The sequence below is a fragment of the Elephantulus edwardii genome, unplaced genomic scaffold, assembly GCF_000299155.1.
Source record: "Elephantulus edwardii isolate Elephantulus edwardi_28Jun2011 unplaced genomic scaffold, EleEdw1.0 scaffold00121, whole genome shotgun sequence".
Classification (NCBI taxonomy): Eukaryota; Metazoa; Chordata; class Mammalia; order Macroscelidea; family Macroscelididae; genus Elephantulus; species Elephantulus edwardii.
In genome coordinates this window covers 3452084-3472369 of record NW_006399871.1, presented here as the reverse complement: position 1 = coordinate 3472369, position 20286 = coordinate 3452084, and the positions used below count along the sequence as shown (strand labels likewise).

Here is a 20286-nt window from a genome sequence, read left to right as displayed (position 1 = left end):
AGGAGCACTGTTCGAATCAACCAGGTGCTGTGTGGGAGAAAGACGGGCAATCTCCTTCTATGCAAGTTTCCGCCTCTGAGAACACGCTGGATGGTCAGCTATGGGCCGATTCTGACTTGGCAGCACACAACGACTTTCATCGTATTCTTAGTGAGCAAGAATTTTATATACTCAAATGATTTGCCTCTGAAAACCCACGGGGAGGGTCAGCTATGGGGCAGTTCCAGCTCAATGGCACACACTTACGATACGGAGTCAAGCAAAGTCATATTCCTAGTGAGCAAGATTTTAAAAAAAAAATTTTATTGGGTTTTTTTGTGTGTGTGTACCATCAAATCGGATCTGACTGGTACAGGAGGAGACTGTCCCTCCTCCAGCAGAGCATCTGGTGGATTTGAACCATGTACCTCTGGGATTGCAATGCAGTTTCTTGCCACTAGGTCACCAAGTGAGCAAGATTTTTATATGGTCAACCAGTTTGCCTCTGAAAACCCACCAGAGGGTCAGCTTTGGGTCGGTTCCAATTCAAGAGCACACAAGAAAAACTTATGATATGGGGTCAAGGAAAGCCATCAAATTCTTAGTGAGCATATTTTGATATAGTCAACCAGTCTGAAAACCCACTGGAGAACCACTTCTGACTTGATGGTACACAATAAGCACCACCACCAGTTTAGGAAGGCCTTGAATTAGGCTGCAGAGAACTGTGGGTGGGCACCCTATGTCTCTGGTTACTAGCAGTGAGATCGCCCTTCCTTAGCTCTGCACTTCCATGATCACTTACTTCCATACACATGCTATATGGTCAGAGTGTGAGGAAGATCAAATAACAGTCCGAGAAGAGCCTGGACTGTTCAGCACAGTTACTCACTGGCATTACATTGACAGCACCCAGCCTGTATGTATTTTATTATTTTTTTGTGAGTGTACCGTCAAATCAGATCTGACTGGTACAGGAGGAGATTGTCCCTCCTTCCCCGGCAGAGCAACTGGTGGCTTCGAACCGTGTGCCTCTGGGATTGTAGTTGCAGCTCCTTACCACTAGGCCACCAGAGCTCCCCCCCAGCCTGTATGTAATCAGTGGGATTTCAGATGCATATCCCCTCCTAAGCCCATGGGTGACGGTGGGCTTAGGGATTTGCTCGATACGGGCCCTGGTAGATTGAAATCTTCTGGATGGGACTTTGATTACTATAAACTTATTCTCTTCAACATCTTATACTGGTTGCCCTAACCCAAGAGTCAAGACCTGGTCACATGCAGAAAAAAGTAAGATGCAGTGAGAGGATTTGGTTCTACTCACACACTAAATGTTCTGTGTTTCTGGAGAATCTGTCCAGGGTGGAACATTTCACAGGGCTACCCAGGACTCTCTTTTTTGACTGCTTGGACCCTCCAGGATTTAACAGCTTTTCTTGAATTCTTCCTTTAAATGCTTGTCTCAGTGTTCCCATTGTTGTGTGGTATATCACAGAGTTGGAACCAACCCACAGCTGGCCCTCCAGCAGGTTTTCAGAGTCAGTTAATCGCACAGGAGGAGACTGCCCATCCTTCTTCTGCAGAGCAGCTGGTAGCCTCAAACCACGTGCCTGTGAGACTGCAGTGCAGCTTCTTGCCACTTGGCCAGCAGAGCTCCCTCAGTGTTGGCATTCTAAGCCCGCAAATATTTGCTGGATGATAACATCTGACTAACAATCTCACATTGCTTCCTGATGTGCTAAGCCTTTGAGAGGCTTCAGAAGGTTTCTCCAAGGCAATGGTGAGGGCACAGGAGGGATAGATCTTTCTGGTTCTCTTGATAAGAAAGTTGTCCTACTGCTTTGGTAAGTTTAACGGTTATCCGTTCAAGACTGTCTTTTTAGTTTTTCTTTATTTTTTTATTTTCTTTCATTCATTGTTGCACATTTCCTCCCTATCCCAACCCCATTCACTTAAAAAAAAATTCATTCATTGCTATACAATTTCCTCCCTCCCCCAGTACACTTCGTAATGCACCTCTCATTCTAGACTGTTGTCATACAAATAATGCCTAATCATATACTTCTTTTAAATAGTTCTTTCCTTCATCTGTCCCAATGCAGTGTTCATTATCTATCCCCTTTTCCTAGTTTCACCCCAGACATATCAGTCCTGTTTTGTAACAGGTGTATTATGCAGTATTAGTCCTTTTGTGACTGAGATATTTCATTCAGCAAAATGTCCTCTAGGGTCAACCCATGTTCTATAATGTTTTATGAGTTCCTTGTTTTTCCATGCTGTATAGTATTCCATTGTATGAATAAACCATAGTTTTCCTATCCATTTATTTGTTGATGGCCTCAAAACAGTCTTACTGGACCTCTCTGAGACACTATGTAAATGACAGATCTGTTCCCAAAAAAATTTTAATAAAAGTGTTCAGGTGTCAGTTCTTTTTCTATCTCAGTTATATTTACAGGTAAATTTAATACACAAAATTACAATTCAAATTGTAGTTTTATGAGAGTTCTTGTAAATAAAAAATGTGTACAGAGAGGGAGAGGAGCAGTTTGAACTTGATGAACTCAAGAGTCCATCTGAACTTGACCTGATTCTGCACTGATCTTGACAAGTCTGTTTGAAAATAAGGTCACAGTGCTGCAAAGCTAGACAGACAGAGGCTCCAGCTAGTGAAGGTAAACACACTTACTTTTTTGTCATCTCCGTATCTGATCATGTCATGTGCAAAGTTATCAGTAGGCTTGACTCGGACAAACACATGCACTTTATTCTTAGCACTCATTCTGGCTAAAGAGAAGAGAACAATGAAAATTTCAGTTACCCAACAATAATCAAAAGGGAAGGTGAGGCTCAGTAAGATAAAAAAAGAATTTCATGCCATCCTTTTGTTCCTATCAGGTGGCATTTCAATGTCCTACCCACAGAACACTGCTCACCAGTATTATACTTCCTACTTCAAAGGTCGCTTACACTAAGAACTCCAAAAAGACTAGAGTACAAAGCATAAATGGTACTCTCTTTAGTAGCCTCCCCTTAGATGTGGTTTCCACAAGTGTCCTGCTTCTGCGATGTGTCCATTTATGTTTCCCTCTTTAATATTTTCCCTAAAAGTGCAATGAAAAGCATTAGAACCAATCTTTTCTTCATTAACACACCCTTACCTATGCTCCAGCACCTCTACCTCTACCTTCATTAGCCTAAGCAGATCAGAAATACATCCTTTCATAAACAGTTTTTCTTCCTTTGTCAATATATTGAGAGCAAAATCTGTTTCCTACCTTCTTGCATACTAGCTATACGATCCTCATCTGTCTTCTGGTAGCCACAAATATACAGTTGATCCTCATTATTCACGGATTCCACAGCTGTAGGTGCACCTACTTGCTAAAATTCATTTGTAACCCCAAATCAATACTCATAGTTTGTCTGTGGTTATTGGAAGTATACACAGAGCAGAGAAAAGAAAAGAAAAGAAAAGATAGACAAATTCCCAGTGAAAGCTGAACAAGGCAGCACTCTGCCTTCTCATTTCTGTTTTAAAGTTGCTGGGTTTTTGAACAGAGTTGGGTAAACTGTAAATAACTGTTCTTTTAGCAGTTCATTTTGTGCCATGTTTCTGGCATTCTTCTTGGTGATTCACTGTTTAAAGTGGCTGACTAATGCTCCTAAATGTAAGAAGGCTTTGATGTGCTTTCTGAGGGGGGAAAATGTGTTTTAAGTAAGGCGATGCGTAGATCAGGTGATGAGGTGTTGCAACCACAGGCTCATAGGAACAATAGTTCAATATTCACTAATTCAGTGTTTTTGGTATTATAGAGCATAACTCCTGTGAATAATAACAAGAACTGACTGCATTTGACTTATCTCACTTATACTATTATGGATAATTACCATATATTATAAAGTGTTAAATACATTTGACAAGACCTCACAGCATATGATGAAAGCTCATAAACAGAAGTGACAGGGAGGAGGCAGAATTAACTACGTTCAGATCAGTTGTTTATAGCGTTGCTATGAGGCACAGTTGACTCGATGGCACTCGACACCAACACTGAGCACTGTCTCATAAAGCAAAGACCTCCAGGTAGAAACCATAAGCACCCACAAAAGAGGTTGCTGTGCTGAGTAGAAGATTAGTTGACCCTTAGGTTCTTCTTTTTTTTAAATTTTTTTTATTGTATTATTTTTACGTGTACCATCAAATCAGATCTGACTGGTACAGGAGGAGATTGCTCCCTCCTTCTCCAGCAGAGCATCTGGTGGATTTGAACTGCATACCTCTGGGATTGCAGTGCAACATCTTGCCACTAGGCCACCAGAGCTCCCTAGATTCTTCTTAACTAAAACACTCTATTAAGACTTAAAAAAAAAGAAAAATTGTATCACAATCTTGCAAATGATAACTAAGAACTCTCTTATTTTATTGGTTATTAGTCTCAATGGTTCCATCTGCTTTTGAGAGTGCCTGTATAAACATATTTAATATGAATTAAGCAACATATTTCAATCCTAGCATTGACATACATAGGAGAAGGATGGGCAGTCTCCTCCCGTGCAATTAACTGCCTCCAAAACCCACTGGAGGGTTAGCTATGGGTCGGTTCCGACTCCATGGTACACAACAACAACAACAGCCTTGACTTAAGTGGTGAAACAAAAAGGACTGCTATGTAGAGAAGATAACTGTACTAATATGAATTCTTTTATCCATAACTAATAGTACTAATTTCAATTACCTTAAAGAGAAATTTAGCAACTTATTAGGGTATCTCATTATTTTTACTAATAGCACAGGACGAAATATTGGGAAAATGCTAAGAGTTCTAAAAGCAAGCTGAAAAGTATAAAAAAAATCTATCTGTAATCATTATTAATTGTATTAAATCAGTTCTTATTAAAAATAAGATAAAAGTTCTATAAAATGTCATAAGTAACTTTGTTCAAAACTTTGGCCAATCTAAATTCCAAAATCAATCTCCATAATAGTCTATGTGTTTCCTACTGCCAAAGGGGCCCTTTAGAGTAGTGAGAGAAGATCTTAACCCTGAAACCCACAGTGTTCTTTTTCAGCAGGAAGTAGCTAAGAGAATACGCCATCCCCTTTTCCTTATGAATCAGGGTGAAGTCTCTCTCAGGGAGGAGTGATAGGGAATGGCAAAGGACACACCGACAAAGGAGATTAATCAGAACTGACTTTGACAAGCACTGTGGCAATTGGACAATTAAAACAGACATTCGGATGGCGGGGAAGAAGAACAAACTGGGGAGGAGGGTGGAGAGAATGGTGCGGCAATGAAGGAGTGAAAGCCCAGAATCCCTGTGAATGTTCATTGAAACTAATAAAATTTAATAATAATATATAAAAAAAACTTTGGCCAAATTAATAGAATATAATTTTAAATTGTGCTAAGATTTCTACTTTTGGGGAGCTCTGGTGGCCTAGTGGCAAGAAGCTGCACTGCAATCCCAGAGATACGCGGTTCAAATCCACCAGATGCTCTGCCGGAGAAGGAGGGGCAATCTCCTCCTGTACCAGTCAGATCCAATTTGACGGTACACACACACACACACACACACACGATAAAAAAATTAAAAAAATTTCTACTTTTATATGCTAGTATAGTGTTCTAAGATCCATTTGATTTTTCAGGTTTTGGTTGATTTTAACAATATCATTGAGTAGTTTAAGGTGACTCTGAGATTGGACTGTCCAATTTTAATAATATCACTTTCAGAGAACCATGAGAATTTTTTTAAAAAGTTAAAAACTCATTTAGCTTTAGTGTCACAATATACAAAATAGAATTTGAATAAAGAAAAGATGCAGAGGTTAGGATGTTTGCTGCCTCACACATTTCTTCTCATTTAGTTTGGAGTAGTTCCATAAGAAACAAGGTCTTTTCCCCTAAACTAACCTGCCACAAGGCAGGACAGAGGAGTTGAGGCTAAAGTGAAAAAACAACTAGCAAATGAATTTGCTGAATTTATGCAGAGAGGGCAATGTGAGACACAGGGAGCAGATCCTGTATCAATATAGTTAATAAGTTAATTTGCTTGGATTACTGTAAAGCACTCTAAGAAAAAGATTAATATGTTTAACAATAAAAAAACAAACCAGTTTTCAAGAAAATTACTGATGAAAACCATACAAAATAGTCATGTATAACAGACATTCCTCTTCAACTACTTTTTGCTGAGTTTTCAAAATCACATTGAATGTTTAAAATATTAACATTTGACATGCATTAAATAAGAGGGATTGAGTGTTTAAAAAATGACACTTCTATATTTTCATATACAATTTGTTGTGACCACTTGTTTTCCAAGTAAAATCTTATTAACTATCAAGAGGCACTGACTGGTTGACTCACTGCTGATCCTCCGAAGGGTTTCAGAGGCTGTAAATTGCACAGGAAGAGACTCTCATTTTTCTTGGTTGGAGAAGTTGGTAGATTCACACTGCCTGCCTTTGGGTTAGCAGTGCAGCAGTGCCTTACCCAGAAGGCCACCAGAGCTCCCTCAAGAAGCCTCAAGTATATGAGAAAGAGAGTTCCTAATTAAAATAATGTGAATGAAAAATACTACAAATTTAGTTTTAATTAAATTCTTGTTATAAAGCTTTCAAAATATAAACTCAAATAAGTAAACAGAACACATATTGACCTAGGGCAGAATGTGTGAATGTTTCCTATATTTCTTGACCACTTATGTCACCAAAGTCTTTCCCTGACCACTATGAACTTACTGTGACATCTGAGACATCTTCCCTTTTTTAGAAAATGAATCTGAAAGGTATTGGGCTAAATAAGGCTAAGTAAAAGGCTTACATTTTAATATGTTGACCCATTTTAAATTTTTGTCTGGAACATTAACTCTACGAATAAAAAACCCAAAACCTGCTCTAAACTTGCATATGCAAGTGAGGAAATTAATGAGAGAAAAATCTCATCTTGGTTTTCACTCTGATCTAGGCTGTTTGGAATTTGAGAGCACAAGGAATTTGAGGGTAGTAGGGGTGTGTCTTAGCTCAAGAAAAAAATCCTCAAGCGCTAAAGTTCTGGGAACTACTCCTCACAACCTCATGGGCCCATTTTTCTGCCCATGACATTTCAGACACTGCCTAGGGTGACCCTTGTAAGGGATACTGAAGAAAGGAAGCTCTGTAGGCAGATGCCCTCTCCCCCAGCAGCCCTTGCCCACTAACAGCACCACAGGTGCACAGGCCAGTTTAAAGCAACACCTTTGGGTAAGAGCTTCCTTCCTTGGCCCAGTATTTTGCCACAAGCCCATGCACATGCCATCCACACATTCCAAAGCCCAACGCATGCCCAACCAGCACCTCTAGGGCATGCAGCAAGCTTTGCCTATGAAACAGCACTTTCCAATGACTAGTCTGCTATTTAGCAGTCCCTCTATACTCAGCCATTTGGGGACCCCAGGCCGTCTTGCACTTACTGAAACCCCTCTTGGTATTGTTCTTACGTCGCTTCATTTGTATGTGTTTTGGCTCCCAAATTAAATCACAAGCTGCTTAAGATCAAGGCCTTTTTCTCTTTTGAGTCCCCCCACAACATCCAGAAGAGCGCCCAAGAAAAAGCAGGTGCTCAGGAAATGGCGAATGGTGGTGATGGTCATGGCTGGAAGTAAGAGGGTAGCTGAATTTCCACTTGAGGGTCCATCTTCTGTCACTATTGAAAGAGTGATTTATTTTAACATCCAGACCAAAGCATGAAGCACATGTCACCTCCCCTCCCAGACCACTTCCTAATCCTAAATCCACAGGCCTTCCAAAAGAACACTTGGTTTCCACTTTAAGAAGCCACCTTCAGTGGCAAAAAGGTGTACTGCAATCCCAGAGGTGCACGGTTCAAATCCACCAGATGCTCTGCTGGAGAAGGAGGAACAATCTCCTCCTGTACCAGTCAGATCTGATTTGATGGTATATACACACACATACACAAAAAATAATAAAATAATTTAAAAAAAGAAGCCACCTTCAAGCTCCTCACCACAAATTTGGTAGCATCCTTTCTCTTCAAGACCTACTGGGAAACGCCCCTTTGTAGAGGGAACAACTCTTGGGTATATTTGGGATAGCATGGTGAGCCTGTGAATAATCACTGAGTTCTCTATTCTGCAAGGCCATTTCCTTATTTGTTTTAGGAGTGAAAATGAACAGAATTGCCACCCAATACTAGTTAAAAGGGGATCTCTGGTGGCCTAGTGGCAAGAAGCGACGCTGCAATCTCAAAGGCATGCAGTTCAAATTCACCAGCTGCGCCGCAGGAGATGGGCAATCTTCTCCCGTGTGATTAACTGCCTGTAACCCCCCCCCCCAGGATAGAGTCGGTGGCACACAACAACAACCACTACTACTACTTAAAGACTCAACAAGAGAAGACGGAATAACTGGAGGCTCAAATGGTAGGCACAAGGAGGGTTCCTATCTTTCAACGCTAGAGCTGACCAGGGTCTCTCACTATGTACCCTCATAGTCACCACGGTGGCACAGCAACGGAATAAAAAACCATCCAGGTCTAACCTGCTCTTCTCCTTTCTCATCCAACTTACCAGATCCCGACACAGAAGCAAAGTGGCAATGGAGCTTAGACCCATTCTCATCCCCTGGGATGCCTTCCTCATTTGGAAAGCGACGTCCCTGGGACTGGCGATCTCAAAGGTCTCTCTAGTCGGAAAGTCAACAGCGAAAGTCTAGATGACCTCTGGTTCCCTTATCTCTAGATCCCTGAGCCTCTGGAGCTACGTGGGTCCCTCGTAATACCAAGGAAATGTTACCCCCTAATCCCCAAGCCACGGAGAAGCTGCAGAAGTGCCCGCGTTGTGAAGTGCCCTCGCTTCACAAACCAGCTAGCCGAGCCCTAGAATATCAGGAGGGGAGCGCTGTCTGGACAACAGCTGCTGGCCGCACACAGATTCACACCCTTGTCCTGTCTTCCTTCTCCCCAGGCCCCAGGGGGCGCGTGGCCCCTGCTCACCGCTCGTGGGCCAGAGCGTGACAGAGATAGCTGGAGCTGCAGACCTCCACGCTCCACACGCTGCTGACAGATTGTGTACACAGTCGCCATGGCAACGAACCACTTCCGGGGATTCCGGAAGTCTCCCATGATGGCGGAAATGAAATCTGCGGTCCTTGGCCGAGGATCCCGGTGGGAGCAGAGCCGATGACACTGACGGGCTATGGCACCGACTGAGCCAGGAAGACTGCAGCCGCTGCAGGAGAGAAACCAGGGTCTAGGAAAGCATTGTCTAAACCAGGAAGCGGGGCATCCGGACTTCCGGCTCGGAGGAGTGTGTCTACGGCGGCCGCGCAGGCCCGTCCTGTTCCGACTCCGCGCTCCAAGCGGCTGCCGGCGCCCTCCCTCGCCCCGCCTTATTTAGTGCCGAGCCGGCCGGCCAGACCTGCGCAGTCGAGGCGGCCGGGGAAGATGGTGGAGGACGGCGCGGAGGAGCTGGAGGATCTGGTGCACTTCTCGGTGTCCGAGTTGCCGAGTCGCGGCTACGGCGTCATGGAGGAGATCCGGCGGCAAGGCAAGCTGTGCGACGTGACGCTCAAGGTACCGCGGGGCTTGGGCGGTGCGGTGCCGAGGGCAGTGGAGCCGAGTGGGGACGGGAAAGGGCTGGAGGGTGTGGAGAGAGAGAGGGGCGGCGGTGGAAGGAGAGGCTGAGTGCGGCGAGGAGCCTGGAGAGAGACTGGATTCAGGGGCCAAGACCGAGAGATGCTGCGCTTGGGAAGGAGGGGAATTGGGTGTTGTGGACGCGAAGATGAGGCATCGCTCCTCGGCCCTGGGAAGGAACGTGGAGAGGCGCGCGACTTAGGCCCGGGGAGTGGAAGGCATCAGGGTGCCCGCCTCCTATGCAGTCACACGGAAAAGAGAAAATGGATTTGCAGCTCATTTGGGGGGGGGGGGACCCGATGACCCGCCGTACGTTCTGTTGGACAATCCTGAAGCGTGCTTTTTGGGCGCTTGAAGTTGCTTGTACTGTTCTGGAGGCGGCTTGTCTTTTAACATCCATTGCCTGGCCTTAGTGTTGTAGGTGATTCGCCTTGTCTCTCTTAAAGAGCTTTCAGCTCCAGATCTGGGAAGCCTTTGAGATGGGCAGGTGTGCGCTCCACATGAGCAGCCTTTCCTCGACCCCGCACCCCGCCAGGTTCTCAGCAGCTGGCCTGGGGGTGGGCTGTTTGGAGAGGGAGTGCAGCTATCCACCGGGAAGGAAGCTCTTCACTGCCTGTTCCGCGCGAGCATTTTTATCTGAAGAGTCAGTCTCCCGCCTGTGCTGCTGTTCATGCATTTCTGCTGGAGAGGCATCCTGTGGTGGATAGCCATGTGGAGTTTTCAAAGTGGGGAGGGGCTTTGGCTGGAAGGCTTTCAGCATTTGTAGAAGAGCCCTGGTTTTGTCTTGTTTAAGAAACGGGCCAGTGATCTTTGTATAGGGTTAAGGGAACTTTGTTTTCTTGTATTTGCGCCAGCCTTCTCGGGGCAATAGAATCGAATGGCTAAGGGTATGGGATTGGAGGCACAAGGATTTGGATTAAAACCGTAGTTATAATCTTGGACAAACTAATCTCTCTAAGCCTCAGTTTTCCAACTGTAAAAATAGGAGCTATTCCTTTTTTCTCTCAATATTAGCAAGAGGGCAAAATGAAAATGTTTCTGTAATTCTCTGCATAATACTTAAATATTAAAAGTTTCCCCACAGATCGAAAGCCTTCCTGTAGGAGGTTAGTTTTCCAGGAGAGGAGTGAAGTGGTCTGAGAGAAGATGGGGTCGTTTCAGGCTAAAGAGAGGAACCAAAAGGATTGAAAGAAATGAATTGCACTGAGATAGCCAGTGGAAGGACTAAGAATAAATGGGAGATTTTGTCAGCATTAATTACGTGTAGATGATGTCAGGGCTACCAGAACGTGTAAGTGGATCAGTGTATAAGCAAGCAGCACTGTGACTGTGAGCGTGATACTTGCGAAGAGTAGAACTGGCTTCCATCTGATTCCTTCTGATGTGACCTCACTCCTCTGAGAATGTACATTTCCATTCCAGATACACTGAATCAGAATCTGTATTTTCACAAGACACACAGTGATTATTTAGTATACTGTAGACACATTTTGATACTCTATACATAAGAATCAACCTGGTGCTTTAAGGGAATACCTTGAGAATTTTGTAAAAATATAGATTCTGATTCAGTATAGCTGGCAAATTCTCAACAGGGAGGTCAGATTGGAGTAGAGTCTGGAGTTCCATCTGCTCTTCAGTCAGTTCTGACTCATACTGACCTGCTGTAAATCTTTATGAGGGAGGCTGCCCATCTTTCTTCCACGGATGGGGTTAAACTGACTCAACACCTAGTGCATTGTGCCACCAAAACCAAACCCACTGCAGTTAAGTCTGATTTACAGCAAACCCCCATTGAGTCCCTCAGTGTCTCAGTCCTTAAGGAAGGAGGCTGTCCGTCTCTCTCCCAGTGACTGATGGGTTTAACTCTAGACTTCTCACCTAGCAGCCCAACACAGTATGCACTATGCCCCCAGGACTCCGCAAAGCAGTAACAGGAAAGAATTTCTGAACTAAGATTTGGGCTGTGGGGGTGATCCAGAGAAAGTGTAGAGACTCAGAGATACAAATACAACAAGGGCATCCCACCAGATCAGGATAATTACAGTTATTTTTATGAAAATGAAAACTGTGTTTTGACTCTACATTTAATAAAATTACAGAATGTCAGAAATCTTTATCTGTAAAAGTTTTACAAAAACTGCAGAATATAGGAAAAAAGCTTGTATGATATTTTTCCATTTCAGTGCTCTTTTTTTTGGTTGTTGTTCATTCAAAGAGTTAACCTCAGTCTCAGAAGAGCATCAGTATAAATTGCCTTTAAAAATACTTTTAAGGAGGCAGTTTTTGAGAGGATTCTCTGTGCTCTCCCAGATCTTCAATAAGGTGCTTTGGATAAAAAAAACAAAAAACATACAAAACATCAAAACAGGAAGGAAAAAACCACACAAACAAACCACTGCCTTTTTAAAATTTTAATGAAAATTAAATTAAAAAAAAAAAAGCAAAAAACCCCACAAACAAACCACTGACTTTTAATTTTAATGAAAGTTAAAATGTATCGTATTTTGTTCAATTTTTTATAAACTTGTTTTATAACATTAATTAAAATTGACTAATATAGTGCATTACAGTGTCTCATCATAAATTTCTACCTTAATTTCAAAGGTATAGGACGTAAAACTCAGTGTAAAGGAATAGGCTAGAAGTTGGACAGGATCATAGAGAATGTGTAAATCATTGGTTTTTAAACCATTCTGCAGGAGTAGTGTGTTGAAGAGCTGTAAGAGACCAAATCTCATTTCATTCCCTGTCACTGGAGCCATTCCTTGGGTTTATAGTGATTTTAGTCTACTGTCTTCCACATAAACAGAAGCACTGAAGAGCTGGCTGGAAGCTCTTTGGTGTGGGATGGGTTTACAGACTAGTGGGCCTTCCTGTATGGTGATGATTCTCAAACATTAATGAACTGTAGAACCATCTGGCAGCTTTATGAACATGTGTTGCAGACTTTCTGGAGCCAGTGAAGCTATCTATGAACCCCTGGAATGATTTCCCTGAGATAATTGCTAAACTTCGAATGAAAAATATCCCCTGAAAGCTTTAAACAAAGTGATTTTATCTAGTAAAGAATGTGCACTGTGCTTTTTTTTTAATTGATTTTTTTAATGCAACCTATATATTTTTTACAGCATATTCTTTCTATTTAATTTTTTCCCTATTTATTTGTTGTTGTACATTTTCCTCCTTGCCCACCCCTCCCCCCAGTTCGCTTTTCTCTTTGAGCTCTGTGCTTTTTAAAAATAACTATCTGTGATAGCAAACTGACCACTCACAGCAAACATGTTGCGGATGCGCCGCCAATCCAGAGGTGAGCAGGTTGAATCTGCCCGCTGCTGCACAGGAGAAAGATGGACAGTCTCTTCTGGGGCAGATTTCAGCCTCTGAAAACCCATTAAAGGGTCTGCTGTGGTTCAACTTCACAGTAATCGGTGAGAGAGAGTGAACCTGTAGGGTAGAGTAGACCTGGCCCCACAGAGTTTCCAAGGATGCCAGCTGCCATTTCTTAGTCCCTTGGAGCAGCTGGTGGGTTTGAACTGCTGACCTTTTTGTTAACAAGCAAGTGCTTAATGCCTCCTTCACCAGGGCTCCTATAAATGGACAACAACTATTTGGGAAGGTTTGGCTGGAAGTTTAGGGGGCAGTGAGTTTATTGAGTGAGAAATGACTTGGGAAAAGAGGGTTAGGATGTAGGATGTAGTCAGTAGTACAACATTGTACATCGAGTAATTGTCAGTTGTCACCCACCCAACCAAAGCACTGCCCTAGAGTTGATTCTGACTCACAGCAGATGAAGTAAAACAGCTCTGGAGGGTTAGCAAGGCTGGAGAGATCTTTATGAAGAAGCAGACTTCCCACATTTTACTCCCATGGAGCACCTGGTGGACTTGAACCATCAATCTTTCAGTTAGGAGTTAAGTACTTTTAATTGGGGCTCGCCTCACTTCAAACAACAAAATTAAGAAAAATTATTTTAGGAATATTACAGTGTTAAAAAACTCCACACCCCAGAATTTCTGATTGTATAAGTTTAGCATATGTCTGACAGTTTATATTTCTGGCAGTTTCTATGGTGATCCTACTTCTGGTCTGAAGTTCCACATTCGGAGAGTCATAGCTGTGTGGTGATGGACTTGTTCTTTCCAGTGGGATATAGCCAGAGTCTATAGATCTTCTGCTAGATTTCTCCTTTGGTGGTATAAGCCGGGCTGTTAGCATTCTAAGAACTGTATCTTAGGAGGTGGCTGGGGCTTTTGGTGACTATGCGGACTTTTCTTAATCTAAGTACTACTTCCTTGATTCCTCAAGTTTAAAGTCTCTAGTTTATCCTATCCAGAGAGTAAACCTCCAATCAAGAACTCATTAGATGTCTTATGTTGGGAAAATTTGCTGTCAAGAACCTCTGCAAAGTGCTAAAAAACAAGGCTGCCACTTAAAAGACTAATGCAAGCCATGATCTTTTCAGTTGTTTCCTATGCATTTGAAGGTTGGACAGTGGATGAGGATGACAGAAGAATTGATGCCTTCAATATATGTTGTTGGAAAAGAGTACTATCCCACACTCTGCCAAAAGAACAAAAAAGGTTTGTGTTGGAGGAAGAGCAACTCAGGTGCTCCTTAGAAGCAAACTGTCTCACACACTTTGAACATGTTGCCGGGGCGGGCCAGTCCTACGGATGAGACACGCTGGGTAAGGTAGGGAGTCAGAGAAAGAAAGGAAGACCCTCATCAAGATAAACTGTTAACAGTGGGCTCGAACAGATCAGAGACTGCGAGGATAGCACAGGTTAGGGTATGGTTCAGAGCTGTTGTTCATAGTGAGTTGTAGTTGACTTGACGGCACCTACAACAGTTTCTGCTGGGGCAGCAGAAGAGCAAAGCAGTTGATTGATTTTTTTTTTTTTGAGAATACAAGTACTGCCAGTTTTCAGCCTGTCCTCTTACACCTTCAGAGAATATGTAGCTGTACTGTTTGGGCTTTGGAGGAGTTTCTGCAGGAAGAATTGGCTTTCCAACTACAGCACTCAGTATTTTCCATCTAAGCCAGTCAGTTGCTGATTCATTTGCTTTTCATCTTCTTGAACTGTATCCACATTTGTAATGTCTCCCTCTGGTTTTGTTTATGAGCTGTTCTTTGATTATATCACAGGTGGCATTATGTGTAGTATGTTGCACTGCTGGTTGAAAGGTCAGTAGTTCGAGGCCACCAACCTGCTCCACAGAAGAAAGCTAGACAGTCACTTCCTGTTAAGATTTGTAGCCCAGGCAACGGGATGAGGGATTGCTATGAGTTGGAACTAACTAAACAGCTGAGATTACCCCAGATCCCTTTCTTTGGTGATTATCCAGGGATTAAAACATTTCACAGGATAGCCCAAAGGTCAGTAGTTTGACCCCATCAGCCACTCCTTAGGAGAGAGATGTCACAGTTGGTATCCATAAAGATATACAGCCTTGGAAACCCCTGGGCAGGCCTGTACATAAGTGTGAGTTGGAATTGATGGCAGTAGGAAGGCAAGGATTCTGAGGCTCCGTCTAACATACTTTGGACATGTTGTGAGGAGAGACCGGTCCTTGGAGAAGGACATCTCATACTTGGGAGGGTGGAGGGACAGCGCAGGAGGGGAAGGCCCTCTATGAGGTGGATTGATTCAGTGACTGGGATAATCGGGATGGGAGTGTCAGAGACGGTGTGATTGGCACAGGACAGAGCAGAGTTTAGGGCTGTTGTACATAGGGTCGCTATGAGTCTCAAGTGACTCGACAGCACATAACAACACCACACATAAGGTTTTGAATGTTAATCTGAGAGGGAAATATAACAGACATGCGCTAGACTATCTAGACGTAAATCCTGGTTTTCTGCCTCTTATTATTAGCTGTGAAAACTTGGGCAAGTTCCTTTCAGTGCTCATGATTGAGTTTCATGATATCTAAAATGGAGACTATATTATTAGTCCCTGTTTGATAAGAGTGTGGAAGATTCCATTGGTATGTTTAAAGCAATCATGTAGCAAAGACTCAGTAAATTCACTCCCATACTCCCCCCTGCTGTTAAATTAATTCCAGTTTATAGCAACCCTCCATTTGAGGCTGTAAATTGTCAAAGGGAGAGACTTCCCTTCTTTCTTCCTCAGAGCTGCTTGTGGATTCCAACTACCAGAGACACTCGGCCTTTGGATTAGCAGTGCAACTTAGATTACATCATCAGAGCTCACTGCTCCGTAAGTAGTAGAGATATTTATTAATAATATCGTAAAGAAATTGTTAGAAAGAGTGAGTATACTTGACTTGGCAATTTTAATTTGTTTTGACATCTGTTGAATTTTGGAAGGTTTTACCTGAACAAATGTCTCTTGTCTTAAAAGAGTTTGGAAACCTTAGTTCTGTGTCTGTAGGTTGCAATTTGCAGAAAACACTATAAACCCAGAACCGGGGACTTGCTTGGGGTCACCAATAGAATTATGTATTGACAAAAGAACAAACGGATCAGTCTTGGAAGAAGGGCAACAGAATGCTCCTGGAAGGGAAGGATGGTGAGATCTTGTCCCACATGCTTTGGGGGTATTCTCAGAGGGTTGGTAAAAGAGAGGAAGACTCCCCACCAGATAGCTTGACTTGAGCACAGCAGAAGTTGTGGGGATGGTGCAGAATAAGGTAGTGTTTCCTTCTTTTGTCCACAGGGTCACGATGAGTTGGGACTGACTTGACACCTAGTAACAACGGAGCTAGAGTCCTACCTAGTCTCATCACTCTGGGTCAGGTGTTTTTTCCTTTTCCCTTGTTGCCTTTCTTCCACAGATAGTCCCTGAACTCCTTTCAGCTGCTACAGTGTGAATTCATCTGCTTAAGGCAGTGTATTCATCCTTAACAACATGTTACCTTCTCTGTCTTCTGACTTTTAGGGAGAGTGTGCAAGTGGACAGTACTCGCAAGCATGCTACCATCTTAAAGCATACTGTCAACTCTTGAACTTGGGCTTAATTTTCTTTTTTAAAATATTTCATTTCCTTTTTAGAAACAGGATACTTGGGAGCATGTTGGATAGCTGAACAGAGCTGTAACATAACCAACACACACACACACACACACACACACACACACACACACACACACACATCTATCTTGGAAGCAGGAGTGGCATCCACTTCCATAATAGCTTGCCTCTGGAAACCCTGTGAACCTGCAGAGAGGATGAAAGTCACACAAGTGTTGAGGACTTGCGTTCATAGGGTCACTATGAGTCACCTGTGACTTGATGGCACACAACAACAACACCAAGATAGAGAGAGATCAGTTGGCCTGGTGGAGAGAAAGTGATGCTACCAAGCCAAAGGTGGGTGACTTCTAATCCGTGGCCCTCAGGCCTGTTTTTTTCACTGTTTTCGTTCAAACGTTCTTCTAGGTCTTATAGCCGTGGTCTGTCCACTTGCCGTACAGAGGTAACTTGTGGTTGCTGTGAAGCTGAACACTGTGACACTGATGTGTCAAATGTGATAATGGTTACCCATGGTGGACAGTGTTTGGTGGTGCTCCCCAGTTGAAACAAGCTTGGAAGCAGGAGTGGCATCCACTTCCATAATAGCTTGCCTCTGGAAACACTATGAACTTGGAGAAAGGATGAAAGTCACACAAGTCTTGAGGACTTTCGTTCATAGGGTCACTGTGAGTCACCTACGACTCGACAGCATTATAAAAAATCACTCACATTCTGTATTTGTGGTGACTTAAACCTTTTAAAAGCTAGGAAACCTTTCCGCAAAAGAATAAACATAATTACTTAAGTGCAAAATTTTGAAGGCAATTTCTCTAACTGAATTTTATTCTTCTATCATAAAAAAAAATGGTTCTTTTCCCTGGAAAATGATATTAATGGCTGAGAAGATAGAAGTGCAGGACTTCTTGTCAGCCTGTGCCACTTGGCGAGAGGTGTGCATCTGTCAAAGTTCTCAGCACCTCTTCCTGCTGATTAGTTTCATCTGCTTTCCTTTGGGCTACCAGAGTCCTAGGCTTTTTTACTGGTTAAAGACTTTAAGGACTATTTTTGGTTTAAAGTTTTAAGATCATCTCTCAGGGCAATAATTTCCGGGGTTTCTTCACCATCTGTGGCTCCAGAAAGTCTAGCGTCAAATAGAATTAGACATTTTTATACTGCGCTTCCCCGCTTCCCCTTATTTGGTCAAGATGCTTCTATGAAACCTTTGATCAAAAAAGTTTAGTGATTGTACTCAGACATCACCTGGTTTTTCTGGCCACGTGTGAAGGGAGGTAGCTGTTCTTAGAGCAACTCATTTCATACTCTTCTTTTTCTTCCTGACTCCTTCCTTTATCGGCCCATGACATTTCTCCAGGCCCTCTGCTCAGGTTTCGAACCTAGATCTTCCAGAAGGAAATGTCTTTTTTTTTTCTTTTTTCAATTTTTTTTTTCTTTTCTTGGAAATGTCTTTTGCATGCAGGCAGTGTTAAGATAGTTCCTTTTGATCTTTTAAATCCATGTGCATGATTTTCAAGAGTTCCTGGGTGATGCAAATGGTTAAGAGCTTCACTGCTAACTGAAAGGTTGGTTCAGAACCCACCCAGACATGTCTAGGAAGTAAGGTCTCGTCTGCTTCTGAAAGGTCACTGCCTTGAAAAACCTTATAAACATTGAACCTGTTGCCATAAAGTCAAACCCTACTCATCCCAATCCCACTGAATGTAGTAGAACCACCCTACAAAGTTTTTAAGGCTTTAATCTTTACAAAAGCAGACTGCCACATCTTTCTCCAGCCCAGCAGCTGATGGGTTCAAACTGCCAACCTTTTGATTAGCAAACCAGGTGCTTTAACCTGGTTAACCACGGAGGCTCCTCCCTGATGGAGCAGTTCTTTTCTCTGCAGATGGGATCAACATGAATTGTAGTCAACTTGAGGACCAGTGACACCCCCAGAGTTTTCTTCATTGAAGCGACCTTAAAGAGTTAGGCCGAGTCTTGTGCAATTTGTTATCAGTGAGTCTGTGATCAAAGAACAGATGGAAAAGTAAATCCGAAAACGAAATGAGGACTTGTAGACGCCTGCCGTGTTTATGAGTAATGTAATGCGTTATCTCAAAGCATCCTGTCGTCAAGCATCCTGACACCTCTTCATGCCCCCTGCCCTGCCCCCCCGCATGTTTCCAAGGCTGTAAATCACAATGGGAAGAGACTGCTCATCTTTCTACTGTGAGCTGCTCCTTCTGCTGCTGTTAGAGACTTGTCGCTTTAAGGTTGGCAGTGAAACTTTGCTCCAGACTAGAGCACCCTTGTAGTGAGTTACAGAAATATAGTAACTGGAGAACTAGAATAATCATATGGTCGACTTGTAGAGGTCCTCTGTCAGAGCCATTCATTTTAGAGATGGGGGGGACGACCCTGAGGCTTAAAGATAATAAGGGATTTGCCCAAAGCACAAAGCTTCATATTATCTGAGCTTCAACACAGCTGTTTATTGGTGGACGAGAGGCTTTACACCCTCAGTCAGATTATTCTCCTGCTGCTGATGGTATGAAGCAGAGTAGGGGATAAGCACTGTCATTGGTGTCATCTTTGAGCACTAGGACAGTGACGTGTGTATCTGAATGCCACAGTGCTGTCCTCTTCAGAAGCAGAGAAAGAGGCAGGTTTTTTCCTCTCTCGTCTTTTGGACGTTTAGATTTAACTCTGATTTTGAAATTGCACTGTACAGAAAACTTGTGCATCTGGGTATCATTCATTCACAGGTTTTTTCTCGTGGGGTTTTTTTTTCCATGCATCTGTGTTCAGTGTCAGCTTGTGCCGCTTTTATTGAACAGTTAGCACTTAGAGGAAGAACATGCTTCTAGAGCAGAGCCTGTGTGTGTGACACACGCTTCTGGAGCGGAGCCTGTGTGTGTGTGACACACGCTTCTGGAGCGGAGCCTGTGTGTGTGACACAGTGACACACGCTTCTGGAGCGGAGCCTGTGTGTGTGACACACACTTCTGGAGCGGAGCTTGTGTGTGTGTGACACACGCTTCTGGAGCGGAGCCTGTGTATGTGTGACACACGCTTCTGGAGTGGAGCCTGTGTGTGTGAGCACATGCTTCTGGAGCAGAGCCTGTGTGTGTGACACATGCTTCTGGAGCAGAGCCTGTGTGTGTGTGTACACATGCTTCTGGAGCGGAGCCTGTGTGTATGTGTGTGACGTGAACTCATATTAATGAAAAAGTCAGGTGCAGTGTTTTTCTCGTTCAAGTTCTACTGTGGTTGATGCCGCTTTATTTGGACATTGGTAGGTAAGCCGGAGAGCTTGTTTGTACCTGGTGTGTTCTTGGGGAGAGAGAATTGGAAGTACACCCTGGAAAATTGGTTACCAGCCAAGTGGAATCGTGGTCGTTTGCCCTGAAGGTTCTGAAGTCTGGCTGGCAGGCTGGGAGTACGTGTGAGGTGTTTTCTGCAGCTGCTCGTTTATTGTCTTGTTCGTGAGACCACAGGTCTCAGCAGGTTCACTTAGACGGCAGGTTGACTGAAGACAGGCTTTCCGTCCTCAGTCCGATGATTCACCTGAGAATAATGAGACTTCCTTGTTTTCTGAGAGGTGTATTCCTAACCCCTCCTAAATTATAGGCAGAGTGTTGACTTTTCTTGCTCTTGACTTCTTCATTGTTGGCACTCCTGCTCCCTCTTTGGCAT

At 43.3% G+C, this 20286-nt stretch overlaps 2 protein-coding genes across 3 annotated transcripts in view; one reads left to right on the top strand and one right to left on the bottom strand.

The window, feature by feature from the left end:
- The window catches only part of KIF9 (kinesin family member 9), a 97487-nt gene extending 94726 nt beyond the window's left edge, over nt 1–2761 (bottom strand). The window contains exon 1 of the mRNA XM_006893033.1: nt 2669–2761. Coding sequence (XP_006893095.1) covers nt 2669–2761 — 93 coding nt within the window. The remainder of the gene's footprint in view (nt 1–2668) is intronic.
- Nucleotides 2762–9415: 6654 nt separating this feature from the next.
- Nucleotides 9416–20286, top strand: part of KLHL18 (kelch-like family member 18) — a 58393-nt gene continuing 47522 nt past the window's right edge. The window contains exon 1 of one of the 2 annotated variants that reach the window (XM_006892954.1): nt 9416–9557. Coding sequence is in view for 1 of the 2 variants with exons in the window: in XM_006892955.1 (XP_006893017.1) it covers nt 9429–9557 (129 nt within the window). In the remaining variant the exon portion in view is untranslated. The remainder of the gene's footprint in view (nt 9558–20286) is intronic. The other variant, XM_006892955.1, reaches the window with a different exon arrangement.